Here is a 22,874-nt window from a genome sequence, read left to right on the forward strand (position 1 = left end):
TTTGTTGCTCCATTTTATGTGAAATTGGTTTTCTTGAACTTTCAGAATGAGTCAAGATTCAGGAAGTTTTTATTTTTTATTATTTAAAAAAATTTTTAAAGTAATCTCTACACTCCGTGTGGGGCTTGAACTCACCATCCTGAGATCAAGAGTCTCATGCTGCATGGACTGAGCCAGCCAGGGCCTCCTCAGGAAAGTTTTTATTTCACAGAGCTCCTTCTTTTGTGGTTTGCTTTCTGGAATTTTCTGGATCTGTTTCCCTTGCCCACTTGCACACGCGTGTGTGTGTGTTATGATTTTTTTTTTAAATAATTGTGGCAAAATACATATTTTAACATTTTAAACATTTTTAAGTATACAGCTCAGTGGCATTAAGTTCATTCACCTTGTTACCCAGTGTGATTTCCTTTCTTCCTATTGTATTGTGCCCACTTCTCAAGACTACTTGCCCTTCCTCCAGCATGTCATGTGTTTACACTTCTCCAGACTCTTATACCTGTTGTCTCTTTTACATGGAATGCATGTCATTTTCCCCTTTATTTTTGCTCTCACATTTTGGCTTCAAGATGCAACTAAAGCCTCAGCAAGAGTTTTGTCTCTTTCTCCTCTGCTTCTGTAGCAAGCACTCTGTACTTGTTTGTCTATTTGTACTTACCCCTCAGTGCTACTATAATTACTAGTTGTTGACGTTAAAAATAGTTATTTAACCAGCAAAAATGTATTTTTTGGGGAATAACAGAGAACTGCAATTCGGCACATGCAAGTTATGGCAAAACCATAGGCAAATCCAGCAAACCAAGGAGAAGCAGGAAGTCAGGAGAGGGTTTTTTTTGTGTTTTTTGTGTGTGTGTTTTTTTTTTTAATGTTTGTCTATTTTTGAGTGAGAGAGGCATAGAGAGAGGGACTCTCTGTGGGCTCTGCATTGACAGCAGTGAGCCCGATGCAGAGCTCGAACCTAGGAACCGTGAGATCATAACCTGATCCAAAGTCCTATGCTCAAATGACTGAGCCACCCAGGCACCTCCAGGAGAGGTTGTTTTGAAGGGAAAGTCTAGGGTGATGAGAATTTCTCCTTAGCTGAGTTGCAAGGGTGGTTGATTTCTTGTAGGAGAGGTCATGTGCATCTTTCCCTGTTGGGGCCTATAACTGAAGATCCTTTCCTGTTGATTCTTCTGTTGGACTCTATAATGGACAGTTCTTTCCCTAGTTGACTCTTGAGTAGTACTGTTCCTCCTTCTGGCCTCCCCTTGTATCCTCCCTCCTCAACTTTAATGAGTTTTCGCTTTATTAATTTTACACAGTGTGCATATCTCCCTACCAGTCTGGCCTATTTAAGGACAGAGATGATGCCTGCTTCATCAGTGTCCCCTGTTATGGGCGGGAGAGTCTATGTTGTATGTTGTATGAATGGAGGTCTCAGTTCTTGGATTTTCCATAGAAAGATTTATGTAATGATCCAAACTCGAATAAAGATGGTCAGAAGGAATGTAGCAAGCACAAAGCAGTTTATTAAGGACAGTACACTTTCAAGAAGGCAGTGTGGGCAGGCCCAGAAGTGGTCATTCCACTGGAGCTAGAGATGTCTTTTTGTGTTTGCATAGGTTATAGGTCATAGCTAGGGCTGTCTCTAATTGAGGTTGTTGCCAGTCATCTGAGGGACTCCTCCTACCAATTGGGGTGGGGGGTTTGGGCCCTGCAAGGTTCTTGTTGGAACTGTTATGGTTTATAATGAAGGTATAAATTACTCTGGGGCAGAGCTTGAAGAGGAGAGCTGCAAGTTCTGTACTTGTGGCTCTGTCAGCTTCAAGGTGTTGGAAGCCTTAGACCAGGATGTTAAAAGTCATAAATTCAGGATGTTGTGCCCTCAGGCTTCTAATGTGTCATCTGTTTATCACTGCCTTTGCCTCCAGCTCAGGTCTAACTTCTCCATCACCCCTGGATAGACCATAGGTCCTGGCTCACTAAACTGTTACTGATGGTTGACTGATAGCAGATATTGGTTTGTCTTTCCCCTTACATACTCTATAGGGAAAGAAATCTTTCTCAGCTTTTGTACTGATTGGAGCCTAGATAACACTGAAGACTGAGTTTGTGTAGAATAGGATGGGAATGAGTAAGGATTTTAGGAAAAGAACTCATTTCTTCATTCTGCATGAATCATTACCATACAATGATGAAATGAGATCTTAGTGCTTCTGTCTTTCCCTCTGCTATAAAGGTAAGGAGGGAGAGAGAACTGGTATGTAGTTAGTGGTTATTTTGTATTTGTACAATTAAAGACATAGACTTCTCAAATATCCATACAATATAGGTATTGTGTATTCCCTTTTATAGAAGAAGGAGAGGCCTCCCTCACTAGTAAATGGTTACCGAACCCAAATTCCTCTGCTTCAAAACCCTCGGTCTCTTAAAAAAACAAAAAACAAAACCAATAAAAAAAAAACCCTTGGTCTCTTTATCATGCCATACTATGTTCCTGACTAGAATAATCCTAATCTTTTATCTGTAGATAGTACATTTGTACATTGTAAAGAGGGATTGCTCAGGATATCAAAATGATGCATTAGATGTTAAGGAAAATTATCGATTACAACATTTGCCTTATGTTAGTTACGATGTTTTCTATACCTACCCACCAGGGCCTGACTTAAGCCCTGGAGTGACAGGTTCCCTTTCACTGAACTTTTTGGCACTCATTATATGTAACAAATGCATCTAAAAAGCTTCTAATTATGCACCATCCTTGGGAGAATTGAGAAAATAGTTATTCAAATAATTTTGTGTGTCCTGTGGTTCAGATGATGATCCCTAGTTAAGAAAAACAGGTAGTAGTGTCATCATTCTCATATTGCAAATAATAAAGGTAAAAATTGTAACTTAGAACAGCAGCAGAATTAGAACTCAGACGCAACTCCTAATGCTGAATAATTATTCAGTAAAGAAAAATTTGTTAAGTGACTACAGTTTGCAAGGTATTTTAAAATTTTATTTACATTAACCATCCTTTTAATAAAGGCAGAATGCTTTGTGTAGTCATTTGGAGTAAGGGGAAGACTTTTTACTCAGTGTAAACTGCAGACAGTTCCCATCAGTTCCAGTTTTCTCAGGAGGGAAGCTGAGCCTGCTGGGTGCCTCAGCATAGTCAGTATATATTTGTGGAATTGAGATTTCTTTTTAAATAAAGAATGGAACAGATCCTTTGTATGTCCTTTTAACCCTAAAGTTTCAACAGTCCTAAGAGATAGGCAGAACAAAATGTTAGTGGACTTACTTCACAGAGAAAGAAACAGACTTGGAGAAATGAAATAACTAGCCCAAAGTGGTAGGAGCTAGTGAAAAGCAAAATGGGGACTCATAACCTTGTCTCCAATCTAGCGCTCTTTTTTTTGTGTTCATTACACTGCTTTTTCCTAAAGTTAGGTCTATTAGCTAAATACATTAGTTGGTATAAGGAAATGAGGCAGTGTTAGATTTGCAGACTCTGTGTTTTCATGTCTTACCTTCCCTACTCCCTTGCAGCAACAGCAGGAGGAAATTGCAACCAAGAAACTCCGATTGACAAAACCAAGTAAATCCGCAGCGCTCCACATAGATCTGTGTAAAGCTACCTCCCCAGCAGATGCTTTGCAGTACCTGCTCCAGTTTGCCAGGAAGCCTGTTGAAGCAGAAAGTGTGGAGGGAGTAGTCCGGATTCTCTTGGAACATTATTACAAGGTAAGATGGTCTTGAGGATCTGATGGAAGTGTGTGTAAGAATTTTATCACGTCTACAGAATGGGTTAGTATTGCAAAATAAGTAAGAAGGTGTTCATTCAGCAGTCTTGTAGTGAGTGCCTTCCATGTGCCAGGCACTGTAGATGCAGAGATAAAAAAGATCCAAATCCTGAAATGAAATTCACAAGATGTATTTATTTTTCAGTTTATGTAAGTAAGGGGGAAGAAATGATTTCCAGATATTTGAATCACAGATGAATCAGAGTTTTAAACTTCATTATGAAAATCATTAAGCCTATAGAAACGTAGAGACAATACTATAATGAACTGCCAAATACCCATCTCTGGGATTTAATAGTTAACTAATATGTTGCCAAATTTGTTCCCTTTATTTGTTTTCCTGAAGTTTTTTTTAAAGTATCATGATATTTTTCCGTAAATGGTTCAGTAGAATCTAAAAAACAGTAGAGTAGATCAATGAAACCAAGAGTTGGTTTTTTGAAAAAATAAAATTGATAAACCTGTAGCCAGGCTTCTCAAAAAGAGAAGAGAGGACCCAAATAGATAAAATCACGAATGAAAATGGAATTATTACAACCAATCCCTCAGGAATACAAGCAATTATCAGGGAATACTATGAAAAAGTATAGGCCAACAAACTGGACAACCTGGAAGAAATGGACAAATTCCTAAACACTCACACACTTCCAAAACTCAAACGGGAAGGAACAGAAAATTTGAACAGACCCATAACCAGCGAAGAATTTGAATCAGTTATCAAAAATCTCCCAACAAATTAGAGTCCAGGACCAGATGGCTTCCCAGGGGAATTCTACCAGCTATTTAAACAGAGATAATACCTATCCTGAAGCTGTTCCAAAAAATAGAAAGGGAAGGAAAACTTTCAGACTCCTTCTATGAAGCCAGCATTACTTTGATTCCCAAACCAGACGGAGACCCAGCAAAAAAAGAGAACTACAGGTCAATATCCCTGATGAATATGGATGCAAAAATTCTCAACAAGATACTAGCAAATCGAGTTTAACAGCATTTAAAAAGAATTATTCACCATGATCAAGTGGGATTCATTCCGGGGCTGCAGGGCTGGTTCAATATTCGTAAGGGACTTTAAAAAAAAAATTATTTTGAGAGAGAGAGCATGTGCGTGTGTCCGCACGCGCACACACACACATGCATGCATGGGCTCGGGAGAGGGAGGGAGAGAGAAAATCCCAAGCGGTCTCCATGCTCAGCTTGGAGCCCAACGTGGGGGTCAGTCTGACTGACCTGAGCCGAAATCAAGAGTTGGATGCTTACCGACACCTGGGTGGCTCAGTCGGTTAAGCGTCCGACTTCAGCTCAGGTCACGATCTCGCGGTCCGTGAGTTCGAGCCCCGCGTCGGGCTGTGGGCTGATGGCCCAGAGCCTGGAGCCTGCTTCTGGTTCTGTGTCTCCCTCTCTCTCTGCCCCTCCCCCGTTCATGCTCTGTCTCTCTCTGTCTCCAAAATAAATAAACGAGAGACAGAGCATGAACGGGGGAGGGGCAGAGAGAGAGGGAGACACAGAACCAGAAGCAGGCTCCAGGCTCTGGGCCATCAGCCCACAGCCCGACGCGGGGCTCGAACTCACGGACCGCGAGATCGTGACCTGAGCTGAAGTCGGACGCTTAACCGACTGAGCCACCCAGGCGCCCCAGCACATTTTTGAAATTTTTAAGAATATGTTATAGATGAAGATTTGTATTTCATATTGCATCTGTGAGGATGCATGTAATGTCTTCAAATGTTCACTTGCAAAAGCTTCTTTTTCCCTTCAGTCTGTTCTTTCTATAAACTATGATTATTTAAGTCTTTTACGTATGACATAAAGGGTCTTTTCCTTTACACATATAATGTTCTAGCTTAATCAGAAATGTTTGCAGTTGTCCAAAGACTTTGTGGGTTTTCAGAAACCCATGTCTTTTCACACACTGTTCCACCAGCCTAGAACCCCTTTCTTCCTCCCACTGCCCTGTGATCTGGTCTGCCACTCTCTCTGCCAAACACATTCTTTCCTCAGAGTCTTTCACTTATGTTTCCTTCTGCCTAGAACACTTCCCTCAGATGTTCGTATGTCTGCTTCCCACACTTTGTTCAAGTCTTAGCTCAAATGTCACTTTTCCACTAAGGCCTTTTTTTTGTCCCTGTATTTAAAATTGAAACGGCCTTATTCGACCCCAGAACTTCCTAGCCCCATTCCTTGATATTGTTTTCTCCATAGCACTTACCAACTTCTTATAATCTATATAATTTTCTCATTTATTTTGTCCCTTGTCCATTTCCCCATACTAGAATGTAAGCTCATCTTGAACAGAGATTTTTGTTTTTAACTGGATAGTTGATTTAAATTGACAGTGTGTGGTAAAATTAATATTTGTTGAATGAATGAGTGTATGCTTTTGTAAGACTTTTTACTCAGTTAACAAGTGGTTATTATATATCCAGCACTTTTCTGGATACTGGACACGTCTGTTAGCACATTTATTAGCTCTTAGTATTGCTGTTTTCATTATATATGTCTCTGTCCTTCAGACTTTAAGCCCCTAAGTTCAGAGACTACAAATCTGTTTATCTCTGTCCCAGTGCCTGGCAAGGTCCCTAGAACACTGTAGGGTGTTAATAAATGCTTCCCACATGTGTTACATGAATTAAATCTGGGTTTCTGTTCTCTAGTTTTCAGACACGTATTGATCTGTTTTCTTAGCAGTATTTACCTATCTATTATATGATAATATAACTTTGCTACCACTAATCATCTGTAATAATACTTCTAAGAACAGTTAGCATTTATATAGTGCGTTGGAGTTTAGAAAGCTCTTTCCACATGTAATATTTTATTTAATCTTGATGACATCACCATTGTTATATCTGTAATCCAGATGAGGAACTAAGTTTGGAGCAGTTTAGTATACAAGGTGACCAGCTAAGTAAATGGAGGGTCTGGATTTAAATCTGTTTTTTTTTTTTTTTTTTTTAACTTTTTGTCATGAAACATTTCAATTATATACACAAGTAAAGAGAGCAGTTTGATTTCCATGTACCATTACCCAGCTTCAACAGTTACCATTGTGTGGCCAAACTTGTTTTATTCCCATGGCCCCCACCCCAATTCCTCCACTCTTACCTCTCCACCAGATTCTCCCTGGTATCATACCATTTTGTTCATAAATTTCAATTTATATCTCTAAACACTAAAGATTTTTTTTTAAGGCTTATTTATTTACGTGAGAGTGACAGTGTGAGTGGGGGAGGGGCAGAGAGAGAGAGAGAGAGCGTGCGCGCGCGAGAGAGAAGCAAGTTCCATGTTGCCAGCACAGAGCCTCATGTGGAGCTTGAACCCACCAAACTTTGAGATCATAACCTGAGCCGAAACCAAGAGTCGGACGCTTAACCGACTGAGCCACCCAGGCACCCCAACAATAAAGACTTCTTTTTTTCAAAAACAAATTTTTTTTAATGTTTTATTTATTTTTGAGACAGAGAGAGAGACAGAGCATGAGCAGGGGAGGGGCAGAGAGGGAGGGAGACACAGAATCAGAAGCAGGCTCCAGGTTCCGAGCTGTCAGCACAGAGCCCAGCGCGGGGCCTGAACCCACAAACTGAGGTCATGACCTGAGCTGAAGTTGGACGCTTAACCAACCGAGCCACCCAGATGCTCCAAGACTTTTTTAAAAGACATAATCACAATACCATTGTCATGTCTAACAGAAAAGTTGAACTCCGATCTTCTGATGTCATACCTCAGGCTCTTTAACCAGGCCATGCTGCTCGTAGTCTAGCAGATTGTAGCCCGAAAGGAAATGAGGAGAGATGCCAAGTGCATCCAGTTCTAGATTGATGACCATAGTGTTTTTTTTTTTTTTTATCCTCTCTTCTGTTATCCAGAAATGTGGTCTCTTATATTTTAGTAGATAAACTAGTTGGGCCTCTGTTTCTGTCCTCCAGATTTTTTTTCGGACAGGTAGCAGTATTTGGACTTCTTTCATGTGAGAGGTTCTTCACTTATACTATGTACTCGATGCTGTGGAGGATGTAGAATTGTGAGACATGTTCCTTGCCCTTTAGGGGCTAGCAGTATAGTTGGTAGATGGTAGAACAAATAATATATGTAGTAAGTAGTAAGGGCTAAAGTTAATCATTTGTTCATTTTTTTCGTTTTCTCAAAATGCCCTAAATACTAACTCTGTGCTAGGCCATGTGCTTCATGTTGGAGATACAGAGATGATTATGTGATCCCTGATCTTAGTCTAGTTGTGTAGGTAACACAATAAATGGATAATAACAACACAGCGTCATGGGTGCTATGAAATCTGGGACAGGTTATGATGTGACCTCGAAGAAGAGGGTAATCAGTTTTACTCGGGAGCAGGAGTCTGGAGAGGCGTTATAGAGTAGTAGTGATGCTTGAGATGAGTCTTAAAAAACAGATCTGGGCCAGTTGGAAAACAGGAGGAAAGGCACTTTAGCAAGAAGGAGCAGTTGTGAGCAAAGGCATGGCAGTGTGAACTCGCGTGTCACAGAAGAAATGCAGGCGGCTGGTATAGAAGTTCTTTAAGAGATAAGACTAGAAATATTGAAAGGCCTTGTATTGTGTGGGTTTTGTTTTAGACATGTTACTCTGGGAACGGGATTCGGGATGGAGGAATTGGATAAGGGCAAGACGGGTGTTAGGTGACCAACTAGGAGACTGGCCAGTCTGTAGCAAGTTGATGAAAGCCTGAACCAGGAGAATTTTAATGGTGAGAAGAGCAGTTATTAGAGAGGGTTTCCCTGGAGGCAGTTTGTTTTAAGCTTAGATGTTGAGGGTACCAGGGGATAATTTCAGAAAGTAGAACTGAAGTAAAGTATCCAGATGGATAAAGAATGTCAGTGGTCAGATGCTGTCTTCTTTTTTGTCTCATTCTTGCCTCCTTGCCTCCCTCTTACCTGCTAGGCTCAATTCTTCTGTTTTCTCTGCAGCTCTCTTGTGTTGGGAGGTTTGTGACTCCATTCCAGATTGTTGAAAGGCTACATAGCACTCTTCCTGTCCTCTCTGACTGCAAATTATTTTTGACTAGTATTTGACTAGTCTATTGTCTCTGAAAGACAATTATTTGATTCTGTGATATTTCAGTGATTTGAAGTCCGTAAAAGAATTGGCTCTTTTTTTTTATATTTAAAACTGAATTGAGGCTCTCCGTTCACTCTCCAGTCTACCTTATCTCAGGAAATATTACCATTATCAACATAGACCCTTAAGTCAGAAACCTGAGAAAGATGGTTTACCCTTTCCTTTCCCCATATTCCCTTCCCCACCAAGTCTTGTTGATTTTACTTTCAAAATATATCATGTTTCCACTGTTACCTCAGTAATACAAGCAACAACTATGTTTTAAAAAATTTACTATGAAATGTAACACATAAAGAAGAATATGTAGAAAAACCTCATACAGCCTATTGATCTACCACAGTGTGAACACACTGTGTAACCACGATCCAGGTCAAGAAATTGGAATATTACCAGCTTTCCATGAGCCTCCTCAAACTCCCCTCTAATGATTTATGTCTTTCCCAAAAGATCACCACCACTGTCCTGACTTTCAGGGTATTAACTACCTTTAAAAAATTTTTTTACCATTAAACCTGCACTCCTAAATACAATTTATTTTTGTCCTTTTTTTTTTTTTTTAACTTCATATAATTAGACAATACAGTATGTATCTTTTTATGTGTGGCTTTTGCTCAAAATTCTACATATGGTGTTCATCCTTATTGTTGATGGTAGCTGTAGTTCATTCATTTTTACCACAGCAGAAGATTTCATTGTATGAATATACCCTAATTTATTTACCTATTCCATTATTGATGGACATTTGGGCTATCTCCACTTTTTAGCTATTACAAGAAACAGTGCTGTGAACATTTTTGTACAGGTCTCCTGGTATGTATGTCTTACATTTCTGTGTTTTGTATAGCCTGCAGTGAAATTACTGAGCCAACTTTTTCAAAGTGGTAGTACCAGTTTATACCCCTGTTAACACTGTGTGAGAATTCCAATTGCATGTATTTGCCAACATTTGGAATTGTTGATCTTACTCATTTTGACAGTTTCTGTGATGTGTGGTATATCACTGTGGCCTTAATTTGCATTTCTTGGATATCTGATGAAGTGGAGCAACTATAATATGTTTAATTGGGTAATGCCTGTTTATGTCTCTTGCATATTTTTCTTTGTCCTTATTGTTTTGTGTAGATTCTTTATATTCTGGATGCAAGTTCTTTAATGGCTTTAATGGTTATATGTGTTTCAAATATCTTTTTCCTTTCTAATCCCTCCCACCTTTCCCTCTCTTTTTAGTCCCTTAATGTTGTATTTTGATGAAAAGTTCTTGATATGTCCCAATTGACAATCTTTTCATTTATTTTTGGGCTTTTCTTATCTGATATAAGAAGGGTTTGCTACCATGAGCTTATTGAGACATTTTGCTACATTGTTACTAGAAGCTTTATTATTTGCTTTCCGCACATGGTATTGATTTGTGTGTATGTTGCTTGAATATATGGAAATCCAGATGTCCCAGCACCATCTATTGAAAAGAATGTCCTTTCTCCATTGTTCTGCAGTACCACCTTTGTGGTAAATGAAGTATCTGTATGTGGATATTTCAGGGCTTTCTGTTCTCTCCCATTGGTCTGTCTATTCTTATGCCAGTACCATGCTGTCTTAGCATAGCATTATAATAAATTTTGACATCTGGCAGGACAAGTTCACTCACTCACCTTGCTCTAAGAATATCTTATTCTTGATCTTTTCATTTCTTTATGAATTTTGAAATCAGCTTGTGAAATTCCACCCCAAAACAAAATTTGTTAGGATTTTGATTAAGATTGCATTAACTCTATAGTTCTGATGACATATGGGGATTGACATTTTATAGTATTGGGTTTTCCAATCCATAAACATGGTACATCCCTATTTTAATACTGTTTTATAGTTTTCTGCATAGAGGTTTTGTGTATTTTGTTGGTTATTCCTAGATATTTAATATTTTATGTTATTATAAATGATAATATTTTTAAAATATCATTTTCTTTTATTTTTTTAATGTTTATTTTTGAGAGAGGGGGTGAGCAGGCAAGGGGCAGAGAGAGCAGGAGACACAGAATCCGAAGCAGGTGCCGGGCTCCGAGCTGTCCACACAGAACCCGACGCAGGGCTTGAACTCACAGACTGCGAGATCAGGACCTGAGCTGAAGTCAGATGTTCAACCAACTGAGCCACCCAGGCACCCCTAAAATTTCATTTTCTAGCAGTACATAGCTGATAATCAGAAATGCAATTGACTTCTATTTATTAATTCTTATGTCTTATAACCTTGCTAAGTTCATTTAGCAATTTTAATACATTATATGTAGGTTATTTTGAATTTTTACAAATCATATCAGCAAATAATGACTTTGTTTAATATTAATATAATGATATCAGCTATCTTTTGGTTATAGTTTGCATGGTATACTACTATCTTTTATTTTCATCTTTTTTATAGCTTTTTTGTTTTAGATATGACCTGTGAACAACATGTAGTTAGTTTTTAAAAAAAGTTTTTTAAATTGATCATTTAGTTCATTACGTTTAATGTAATTATTGTACGTGGGTTTAAAATCTACCCTCCTGGGGCGCCTGGGTGGCTCAGTTGGTTAAGTGACCAACTTTAGCCCAGGTCATGACCTCGCAGTTTGTGAGTTCGAGCCCCTCGTCAGGCTCTGTGCTGACAGCTCAGAGCCTGGAGCCTACTTCAGATTCTATGTCTCCCCCTCTCTCTACCCCTCCCCTGCTCATGCTCTGTGTCTCTCTGTCTCTCAATAATAAACATTGAAAAATTAAAAAAAAAAAAATCTACCCTCCTTATTAAATGCTTTCTATTTGTGGGGCACCTGGGTGGCTCAGTCAGTTAAGCGTCTGACTTCAGCTCAGATCATGACCCCCTCGCAGTCTGAGTTTGAGCCTTGCGTCGGGCTCTGTGTTGACAGCTCAGAGCCTGGAGCCTGCTTCAGATCCTGTGTCTCCCTCTCTGTCTGCCCCTTCCCTGCTCACACTCTGTCTCTCCCTCTCTCAAAAATAAATAAACATTAAAAAACAATTAAAATGTTAAAAAATGCCTTCTGTTTGTTTTACCTGTTTAATGTTCTTTTTTCTCCTTGTTTCTTGCCATCTTTTGAACTAATTTTTTTTTTTTAATCCTTTCCACCATCCCTCTTTATTAGCTTGGGAATTATACATTCTTTTATACTTTTTTACTGGTTAAACTAGCCATTACAACATGATTTTTTTTTTTAATTTGAAGTGAAATTTAAAAAAATTTATTTTTATTGAAGTATCATACAATATGAATTCTTGACCTATCCAAGTCAAATGTTATATGGCACAGTTACCATTTTGGACAGTGTGAGGACTTACCTCCTTTTATCCATCTTCCTGCCTTAAATGTGAATGTAATTGTATATTTTAATTTTCCATTTTTCACTCTGTAAGACAATGTTATTTTATACAGGCAATATTCATTTAGATTTACCTACATAGTTATCATCTGCTCAGATGTATTTATCATTGTTTTTCTTTCTTTCTTGCATCTGAGACTATTCATCTGGGATTATTTTCCTTTTGGGTGAAGACTACCCTCTGATATTTCCATTCATTGTAAGTTTGTTGACATTTGTTTTTGCATGGAAAAGTTTTATTTTACTTCCATTCTTGCAGAATTTATTTATTTTTATTTTTACTTTTCTCTTCTTTTCTTTCTTTCTTTCTTTCTTTCTTTCTTTCTTTCTTTCTTTCTTTCTTTCTTTCTTTCTTTTGAGAGAGTGAGGGTGCAAAAGGGGGAGGGGCAGAGGGAGAGAGGGAGAAAGGGAATCCTGAGCATAGCCTGGTGGGGGCCTCAATCCTCATGAACTGTCAGATCATGACCTGAGCTGAAATCAAGAGTTGGACACTTAACTGAGCCACTCAGATGCCCCAGATATCTCATTTTATTGTATGATCTTCTCTTCTGAATTATCATTCTTTTGTCTCCTTGTGCTTCGTTCTGGACATATCATTTATTCACTAGTTCTCTCTTCACCTTGTCTAGTTTCCTGTTAACCTGTCCATTCTTAATTTCATCTGTTGCTTGTGTCAATTTTATAATTTCCTCTTTTTTTCTTAAATTTATTTAATTTACATCCAAGTTAGTTAGCATATGGTGCAACAGTGATTTCAGGAGTAGATTCCTTAATGTCCCTTACCCATTTAGCCCATCCCCCCTCCCACAACCCTTCCAGCAACCCTCTGTTTGTTCTCTAGATTTAAGAGTCTCTTATGTTTTGTCTCCCTCCCTGTTTTTACATTATTTTACTTCCCTTCTCTTACATTCATCTTTTTGTTTCTTAAATTCCTCATATGAGTGAGGTCATATGATATTTGTCTTTCTCTGAATGACTAATTTCACTTAGCCTAATACCCTCCAGTTCCAGCCACGTAGTTGGAAATGGCAAGATTTCATTCTTTTTGGTTGCCAAGTAATACTCGATTGTATATATATACCACATCTTCTTTATCCATTCATCCATCGATGGACATTTGGGCTCTTTCCATACTTTTTGGCTATTGTTGATAGTGCTGCTATAAACATTGGGGTGCATGTGCCCCTTCAAAACAGCACACCTGTATTCCTTGGATAAATACCTAGTAGTGCAATTGCTGGATTATAGGGTAGTTCTATTTTTAACTTTTTGAGGAACCTCCATACTGTTTTCCAGAGTGGCCCCAACAGTTTGCATTTCCCACCAGCAGTGCAAGAGAGATCCTCTTTCTCCACATCCTCGCCAACATCTGTCATTGTCCAAGTTGTTGATGTTAGTCATTCTGACAGGTGTGAGGTGGTATCTCATTGTAGTTTTGATTTGTATTTCCCTGATGATGAGTGATGTTGAGCATTTTTTCATGTGTCTGTTGGCCATCTGGATGTCTTCTTTAGAAAAGTGTCAGTTCATGTCTTTTGCCCATTTCTTCACTGGATTCTTTGTTTTTTGGGTGTTGAGTTTGATAAGTGCTTTATAGATTTTGGATACTAACACTTTATCTGATATGTCATTTGTGAATATCTTCTCCCATTCTGTCGGTTGCCTTTTAGTTTTGCTGATTGTTTCCTTCACTGTGCAGGAGCTTTTTATTTTGAGGAGGTCCCAGTAGTTCATTTTTGGTTTTGTTTCCCTTGCCTCTGGAGATGTGTTGAGTAAGAAGTTGCTGCAGTCAAGGTCAGAGAGGTTTTTGCCTGCTTTCTCCTCAAGGATTTTGATGGCTTCCTGTCTTACATTTAGGTCTTTCATCCATTTTGAGTTTATTTCTGTGTATGGTGTAAGAAAGTGGTCCAGGTTCATTTTTCTGCATGTTGCTGTCCAGTTTTCCCAGCACCTTTTGCTGAAGAGACTGTCTTTATTCCATTGAATATTCTTTTCTGCTTTGTTAAAGATTGTTGGCCATATGTTTTGGGGTCCATTTCTGGGTTTTCTATTCTGTTCCATTGATCTGAGCGTCTGTTTTTGTGCCAGTACCATACTGTCTTGATGATTACAGCTTTGTAATAGGTCTCGAAGTCCGGGAGTGTGATGGCCTCCGGTTTCGGTTTTCTTTTTCAAGATTGCTTTGGCTATTCAGCGTCTTTTCTGGTTCTGTACAAATTTTAGGATTGTTTGTTCTAGCTCTGTGAAGAATGCTGGTGTTATTTTGATAGGTAAGTATAATTTCCTTTCTTTTTAAAATTCTAGTTCTCTGGTGAAATTCTCAATTTTGTTCTTATAATGTTTTTATCAAAATAAAATTATGTTTTTAACAATAAGCAGAATTTTTTTTCAAATTTTTATTTAAATTCTAGTTAGTTAACATACAGTGCAATATTGGTTTCAGGAGTAGAATTCAGTGGTTCATCATTTACATACAACACCCAGCACTCATCCTAACAAGTGCCCTCCTTAATATCCATCACCCACCTGGCTTATCCCCCACGGACCTTCCTCCATCAACTCTTAGTTTGTTTTCTGTCATTAAGAGTCTCTTATAGTTTGTTTCTCATTCTTTTTTTCCCCCTCCCATATGTTCATCTGTTTTATTTCTTAAATTTCACATATGAGTGAAATCATATGGTATTTGTTTTTCTCTGACTTATTTCAATCAGCATAATACACCTAGCTCCATCCATATTGTTGCAAATGGCAAGATTTCATTCTTTCTGATGGCTGAGAAATATTCCATTGTGTATATATACCACATCTTCTTTATCCATTTATCAGTCAGTGGACATTTGGGCTCTTTCCGCAGTTTGGCTGTTGTTGATAATGCTGCTGTAAACATGAGTGTATGTACCCCTTCGAATCTGTATTTTTGTATCCTTTGGGTAAATACCTAGTAGTGCAGTTGCTGGATCGTAGGGTAGTTCTATTTTTAACTTTTTGAGGAACCTCCATACTGTTTTCCAGAGTGGCCGCGCCAGTTTGCATTCCCACCAACAGTGCAAAAGGGTTCCCATTTCTCTGCATCCTCGCCAACATCTGTTGTTGCCTGAGTTGTTGATGTTAGCCATTCTGACAGGTGTGAGGTGGTATCTCATTGTGGTTTTGATTTGTATTTCCCTGATGATGAGTGATTTTGAGCATCTTTTCATGTGTCTGTTAGCCATCTGGATATCTTTGGAAAAATGTCTGTTTGTGTCTTCTGCTCATTTCTTAACTGGCTTATTTGTTTTTTTGGGTGTTGAGTTTGATAGGTTCCTTATAGATTTTAGATACTAACCCTTTATCGGGTATGTCATCTTTTCCCATTCCATAAACCACCTTTTAGTTTTGTTGATTGTTCTCGTAAGCAGAATTATTTTATTTATGTAGTTAGCTTTGAGAGAGATAGAGGGACGGAGGGAGGCAGGGGCAGAAGGAGAGGGAGAGAAAGAATCCCAAGCAGGCTTCATGCCCTGATGTGGGACTCAATCTCATAACCTGTGCTGAAATGAAGAGTCAGACTCTCAACCTACTGAGCCACCCAGGAGCCCCTGAGCAGAATTATTTTAAAATCTGTGGCTGATAACTCCAGTAAATGGATCCCTGTGGCTATGTCTTATCATTTCTCTTCATGTTATCTGATCTGCTAGCATGCTTTATTTCTTATTAGGCAGTGTATTTCCAAAATTGTTTGTAAAAATAATTTAAGACTTAGGATGACTTATTTTAATTAAAAATTTTTATTTTAGGGAGAGTGAGGGAGAGGGGCAGAGGGAGAGAGAGAGAGAATCCCACTGGAGCCTCATGTGTGGCTTGATCCCCCGACCCTGGGATCATGACTTGAGCTGAAATCAAGAATCGGACACTCAACCAGCTAAGCCACTGGGGTCCCAGGATGACTTATTTTAATCCAGAGAGTATTTGTTTCTATCTAGAAATCCAAGAAAACTTTTTCCTTTCAGGAATGAAAATGATTCAAAGCTGAGCTGCAGTCCCTCCCAAAGTCTTTGTGTTTATTTCACTCTTACTTGTGCTGTTGCAGCCTTTTGGGGTCCTAATCCAAAGTGATGGGGTTTATTAGGCTGCCCCTTTTCACCCTCCTACCCTTAGCCTTACGCTCTGGCCATTGCATCCTGGCCTCACCTGGCTGTCGGAAGCACTGATTACTTTGCCACTCATTTCTCCATTCCCTCATTTCCCTGGTTGGCAGAAGCCTGAAGAAAAAGCAGCGCCACACTCTAGGTGAACCTGCCTGGGTTCCTTCCCTGCATGATTCTTCTTTAATTTTTCATGTATCTTTTAGTTTTCTAATACTTTCAAATACACACATGTGTATACATACCCACGCTTACATATGTATACGTGCATACATATATATGTATGTACACACACACTTTTTTTTGACATCCATAGTACTTTATAGTTTTCCTCAGCAGAAAGATTGGTCTGAATTCTCTAACCTTGCCCTTAACAGAAGTGGGAGTCTTGCTAATGTCTTTGGCTGGACTTGTAATATACCCTTAATTTGGCTGGACTTGTAATATACCCTTAATTTGTCCCTCTGTCTACTTTTGCCCCTTCCAATCCAAGGAATTGAGGCTGGATTGGTATTTCAAATATTCAGATCTGTTAATGTCATTCTCCTGTTTATAGTTCACTGAAGGATTTTTCTTGCTCTTTGGACACAGATTATCCACTTCTTTATTCAACAGTGAACAAATGTGTGTTGAATTCCTGCTGCCTGGTAGGCGCTATCAGAGATACTTGCCATAATTCTCAAAAAAGATGTGGTACCTGTTTGTCTCTTTAGCCTAATCTCATGTCTGTGTACATTTTAGCCACATTGCCCTTTTTTTTTTTTTTCCTAGTTCTGGAAGTTGTGGTATTCTTTCATGACTCAGAGCATTGGTTCATTCTTTTCCCACTGCCTCAAAATAGATCAGGATCTCTTTGACCATAATATGTAGAGTTATTTTAAAGTCGTGTCTGATATGTCATATGCTTTCAGAGAACTCTGTCTTTTTACTTTGCCACTTTGTAATTATTAAGTGGACATTACTTGATAAATGTCTACCTTGCCCATTAAACTTTTCCACAAGGGCAGTTTATCCCCATGGACTCGTACGGGGTGGCTTCTAGTGTGCAGGGAATCCGTGGTGAGCAGAGAGTGGATGAATTCTTTACTGAGTGAATTAAGGAGAACATTTGGCTCTTCCTTTTCTTGTACTCTTCCTTTTATTTTTATCAGAATGTACATAGGGCTTTCTTCGCATTCTTCTAGTCACTTCAGTGGCTCACAGGCCAGTTGAGGGAAGACGTGGTCACAAGTACAGCGCACTGTAGTGAAGGGCATGATAACGGGTTGCACCAAGGTCCTGGGGTTGTCCAAGAGGAAGGGCATCCACGTCCAGTTCAGGGATCAGAGATAACTTCCTGGAGTAAATACACCTCCAGGGCAGGAGTGAGTGGGTATGGGAGAAAGGGAAAGCATACGAGGTAGAAGAACAATCTAAGTGGAAGTACAGAAGCTTGAAGTGGCATGGGATCACTGGTAGGGAAGTGTGGGAGCTGCCATAGTGGCCAGTCGTGGGGGGGACCTTTGTGGCAGGCTAAGCAGCTCAGACTTCTTTTTTGTAGAAGACTGCGAGCTTTTGAAGGGTTGCATATATTTATATAGATTTAAAAATTTACACTCTTTTTAAAAATTACATTGGCAATATTTATTGTAACAAATTCAAGCACTGTGGAAGTGTATAAAAGAATGAGATTTCCCTCTGTAAATCAGTTAATAAATGAAATGTACTCTCCAGAGATTACTCGGGAGAGAATCACTGCTAACAGTTTCATATACATTTTTCTAGAGTTTTATATAAGGCATTTTATAATTTCCTATATTCTGGGTTTGTAACTTTCTTCTGCCTGGAATGCTTCTTCCCTAAATTTTCCTATGGCTCTGTCTGACTCAATTAAGTGTCCTCTCAAAAGTTGTATCCTCAGAATGGACTTTCGTCACCATCCTATTTGTAATATCCTCCCCACTTTACTCTTTAGCCTTTTGCCCACTTTATTTTTCTTCAGAATGTTTACCACATGAAATGATACATTTTCTTTTGCCAGTCTTACCCATTTGAATATAAGATCTGTGAGAGTAGGAATTGCTTCTGCTTTATTCAGCATTGTGTCCCCAGTAGCTAGAATGATGCTTGGCACAAAACAGGCACTCATTGTATGTATGTTGAATAAATAAATTAATTAGCATTTTAGATAGAATACAGTACTTTGGTGTGATTTTTCCAAGAAGTTAAATTTTGTTTGGTAACTCCACAAATACACACAAAAGGAGAGAAAATAATATGAGCCTTCAAGACATTTTCATCCAGCTTCAATAATTATCAATATTTACCATTCTTGTTTTGATGCATTTACCCCAACTTTTTTTAATGTTTATTTTTGAGAGAGAGAGACAGAGACAGAGTGCAAGCAGGGGAGGAGCAGAGAGAGAGGGAGACACAGAATCCAAAGCAGGCTCCAGGCTCCAAGCTGTGAGCACAGAGCCTGATGGCAGGGCTCGAACTCACAAACCGTGAGATCATGACCTGAGCCGAAGTCGGACGCTTAACCGACTGAGCCACCCAGGCTCCCCTACCCCAACTTTTTTGAGGTAGGGCAAATCCCAAGCAGCGTATCATTTCACCTGTAAATACTTAATTATATATGTTTAACATATAAGGACTTCTTTTAGAACTTAAAAAAATCACACAGTAATCCTTAATAGTAACATATACCTAGTTCATGTTGTTTTCACTGATTGTTTTAAGACTTTGTACAGTTGGTTTGTTTGAAGCAAAATTCACACATTGCATTGGGGCCTCTGGGTGGCTCAGTCCGTTGAGTGTCCGATTCTTGATTTCAGCTCAGGTCATGATCCTCCAGGGGTGTGGGATCAAGCCTGCGTTGGGCTCCGTGCTGAGCATGGAGCCTGCTTAAGGTTCATTCTCATTCTCTCTCTGTCTCTTCCTCTCTTCCTCTTTCCCCCTCCCTCCCCCCCATGCCCTCTCACCGTCTCTCTCTCTCTTAAAATAAAAGTTTTTAATTTAAAAAAAATCCAAAAAATTAAAATCTGTAGTATTTTCATCCTCTACCCTTTTTCATTACCAATGCCATTTTTGGTTTAAAAACCAGGGTATGCACCCTGTGGAATTTCCCATATTCTAGACTTAGTGCATCCTTAACTTTCATGTGTTTTTATTTGCTCTTTATGGTACCCCTGTGAATACCATATTCATAGTGGTTCAGTTCAGGTTTTATTACTCTCCACATGGAGGATTGATGGTTAGGGAGAGGAAGGGAGAAGGGCACTAATACCTGACTGCCTCCTATGTACCATTCCTGTGCTAGTCATTTTCCTCTCAGTGCCCTCTGAGGTTGCTGTTAGCCATATTTCACAGGCAAGCCTTAGAGAGGTTAGTTAGCCTGTTCAAGACACAGAGCTTATGTCAAGACATAGTCCAGGCTTCAGACTTAGGTCTGGCTAATTTCAAAGCCCTTTCTCTTCCCCATGGTTAAGTTCCCAAGAAAATGACTTTCCCAAGGTTGTATCCATGGTAAGTGGCATGCCAGTATTCTAGATCCTCTGACTCCATATCTGTTGCTTCTTCTCCCACTTCAGGCCTCCTTGTGCTTTGTCACTTCTTAGAATGTAGATGGGAGGTGGGGAGTTGGTCATATCTAGAAGGCACTTCATCTGTTGAGCATACATTTAAGTGATTTTGTCTTTGGTGTAGAAATACACGCTGATCTAATTTTACCGTTGGTGAGGTACTTTTTTTTTTCCCATTTCACATTTATATGTGTGTGTGTGTGTGTGTGTGTGTGTGTGTGTGTATGTAGTGCCACATACTGTGCTACGTAATGAACAAAAGGACATGTTCCTTTTTGACTTTGGGGGAAATCCTTCACTATAGGAATCCTGGTGCAGATTAGAGACCACCTCCCAGTGTCATGGCTAAAAGGGCCAAAGGGCCAGACTAGTCATTTCTTAGGCTCCCTTGCACCTGGGGCCCAGGCACAAGCCCTAGACCCAGACAATTAGATTGACCTGCCTCAGACTTCTGATCAGGATCTGGCGGTTCAAAAGAGCAGGTAGGGTGAGAGATTCTGATGGTAGCAGCAGTGGCTGCAGCACCCAGTTTTCAGGGCCTCTGAGAGCAGTGGTACTGGCAACAGTGTGCGAGCCCAGTGCTGGTGGTGGTGGTGCGTGTGGCCGCACTCTGTCTGATGTAGCTGCACAGTGGAGGAGGGACGCTTTTAGTCCTAACAGCATGTTTCTGGTGGGAAGGTAATGATACCAGGAAGGCATAAAAAATCCCCGCTCACTTTGCAGTATTTAGATGTAACATTACTGATTTGAGAAAAGCTCTCTCACCTGAAGATTATAAAGTTAATTTTTCAGAAATAAAATCTTTAGAATACTTGGATCATTGAATCTCTCTTGAGATACTAGTTTGTTCCTGTTTGTTGGTTAGCTAGAGTATCAAGGTTAACAACAGCTTCTTTTGTTCCAGGAGAATGATCCATCTGTGAGATTGAAAATTGCATCATTGTTGGGTTTATTATCAAAGACTGCAGGATTTTCACCAGACTGCATTATGGATGATGCCATTAACATCCTGCAGAATGAAAGTAAGTTGCCATTTAAAACCTATATAATCAGAGCAGAAATCTTTAGTTCTATTTGTGTAGAATTTAGAATGAGCTGTTATTGAAAAGGAATTTGGGCTCCTTGGTGGCTCAGTCAGTCAGTTGAGCGTCCCGATTCTCAGTTTCAGCTTGGATCATGATCTCACAGTTTGTGGGCTCAAGCCCTGTGTTGGGCTCTGTCACAGAGCCTGCTTGGGATCCTCTCTCTTCCTCTCTCTCTACCTCTCCCCTGCTCTATCTCTCTCAAAAATAAACTAAAAAAAAAAAAAAAAAAAAAAAAGTTAAAAAAAGAAAAGGAATTTGAGGATAATTCAATAAAACATATATGTATATATTTACATATATAGAGATAAAATACAGTTTTGTCTCTTAATAGCTATCATTTATTGACTTTTACCAAGTGCCACAATACTTAAGGTAGGTTACATATGATGGAAGATAGATGTTATTGTCCCTATATTTTAGGTAGGGAAACTGAAGCTCAGAGAAGTTCACTGACTTGTTCAAGGTTACATTGTATGTGGTAGACTGATGTTTTATATGTGTGTGATGTTCTGTTGACTGTTTGCACTAATTCAAACCATGAGAGGTGCTGTCCTGGTTGTGTGGTCTCTCATAATTTAGTTCCTAGAAGAGTGACATCTAGGTCTCACATGTTACTGCTTCATGTTTGCTTCTCCTGGATGCCCACTAAACATTATTGTCAGCATTTAGGTGAAATGGAAAAATATTCCACCTTAAAAATTTTTTTTGATTATTTATCTAGTTTTATTTGTGCACAAGATTCTGTTAATAGAGTTATTGCCTTACTTGCCTTAATATTTTAAAATTAAATAAAAAGGAACCCTTTGTTGTTGTTTTCTGAAAATGTTACAGTTTCGTTTGAATTGATTGTAGTTTTAAAGAATAGCGTTGAGTTTTGGGTATACATATTTAAATAAATATGATTTTAAATATTGGGTAGCATTTAGTTTATAAATGTGAGAGGTTATGAGAATAATAAAAGGCCAATGAATTCAGACACCATCCAGATTCATTTATTGTACAATGTTTAATGATAACAAATGTCTTAACATATGTGGCCCATTGGCTGAAGTTGAGAATGTTTAAAATTATGTTAGCAACAACTTCATACTGGGGTGCCTGGGTGGCTCAGTCAGTTAAGTGCCGTCTTCAGCTCAGGTCATGATCTAATGGTTCGTGAGTTCATGGTTCTTGTTGGGCTCTGTGCTGACAGCTCAGAGCCTGGAGCCTCTTTTGGATCCTGTGTCCCGCCCCCCCCACCCCCGCCCCAGCTCTCTCTCTTTCTCTCAAAAAATAAACATAAACAAAACAAAACAAAAAAAACTTCATTACTAAAATTTTACTTGTATTGAATTTTGACCCAAGACTTTTAATTCACAGAAAACAAAGAATATACCTTAAAAAAATTGTTTTTTTTTCAGATGGGAGTGTATGTTAACGAAATGCTAATATAATGACAATAAAGTAAAAATTTCAAAAATACTGCTACTTGTGTAAAACGTTTTATGTATTTTTATTTGAATACATTTTATATGATTGTACTTACAGTGAACATACTATTTTGTGTTTTATTATACTCAACATTACATACAATTTTTTCCATGTTTCTGTATCACCTTCATAATATTTAAGGTGTTGATAATACATTAAATACCAACAGGTACAGTAGCATGTTTCTAATTTTTTGCTCTTGTAGATAGTGGTGAAAAAAAATCCATTTTTTTAAAAGCACCAAAACAATTACATTGCCTCGGTACAAAAGTATTCTTTTTTTTCCATGGAAAGTTCTTACAGAATCTAGTTATATACCTCTAAGAATTTCACACTTTAAGGTTGGGGATTTCATAGAGCCAAATACTTTTTGAGCTATAAATGGCCTTATAGAGATCTTGTT

General features: G+C 38.8%; 1 protein-coding gene across 2 annotated transcripts in view; it reads left to right on the forward strand.

Annotated features, from left to right (window-relative positions):
• INTS4 (integrator complex subunit 4) overlaps window positions 1-22,874 on the forward strand; it is a 120,138-nt gene that overhangs the window by 1,286 nt on the left and 95,978 nt on the right. For both annotated transcript variants that reach the window (XM_042904472.1, XM_042904473.1), the window contains exons 2-3: window positions 3,520-3,714; window positions 20,821-20,938. In XM_042904472.1, the coding sequence (XP_042760406.1) occupies window positions 3,520-3,714; window positions 20,821-20,938 (313 nt within the window). The remainder of the gene's footprint in view (window positions 1-3,519; window positions 3,715-20,820; window positions 20,939-22,874) is intronic.

The sequence above is a fragment of the Panthera leo genome, chromosome D1 (assembly GCF_018350215.1).
Source record: "Panthera leo isolate Ple1 chromosome D1, P.leo_Ple1_pat1.1, whole genome shotgun sequence".
In the NCBI taxonomy this organism is placed as follows: domain Eukaryota; kingdom Metazoa; phylum Chordata; class Mammalia; order Carnivora; family Felidae; genus Panthera; species Panthera leo.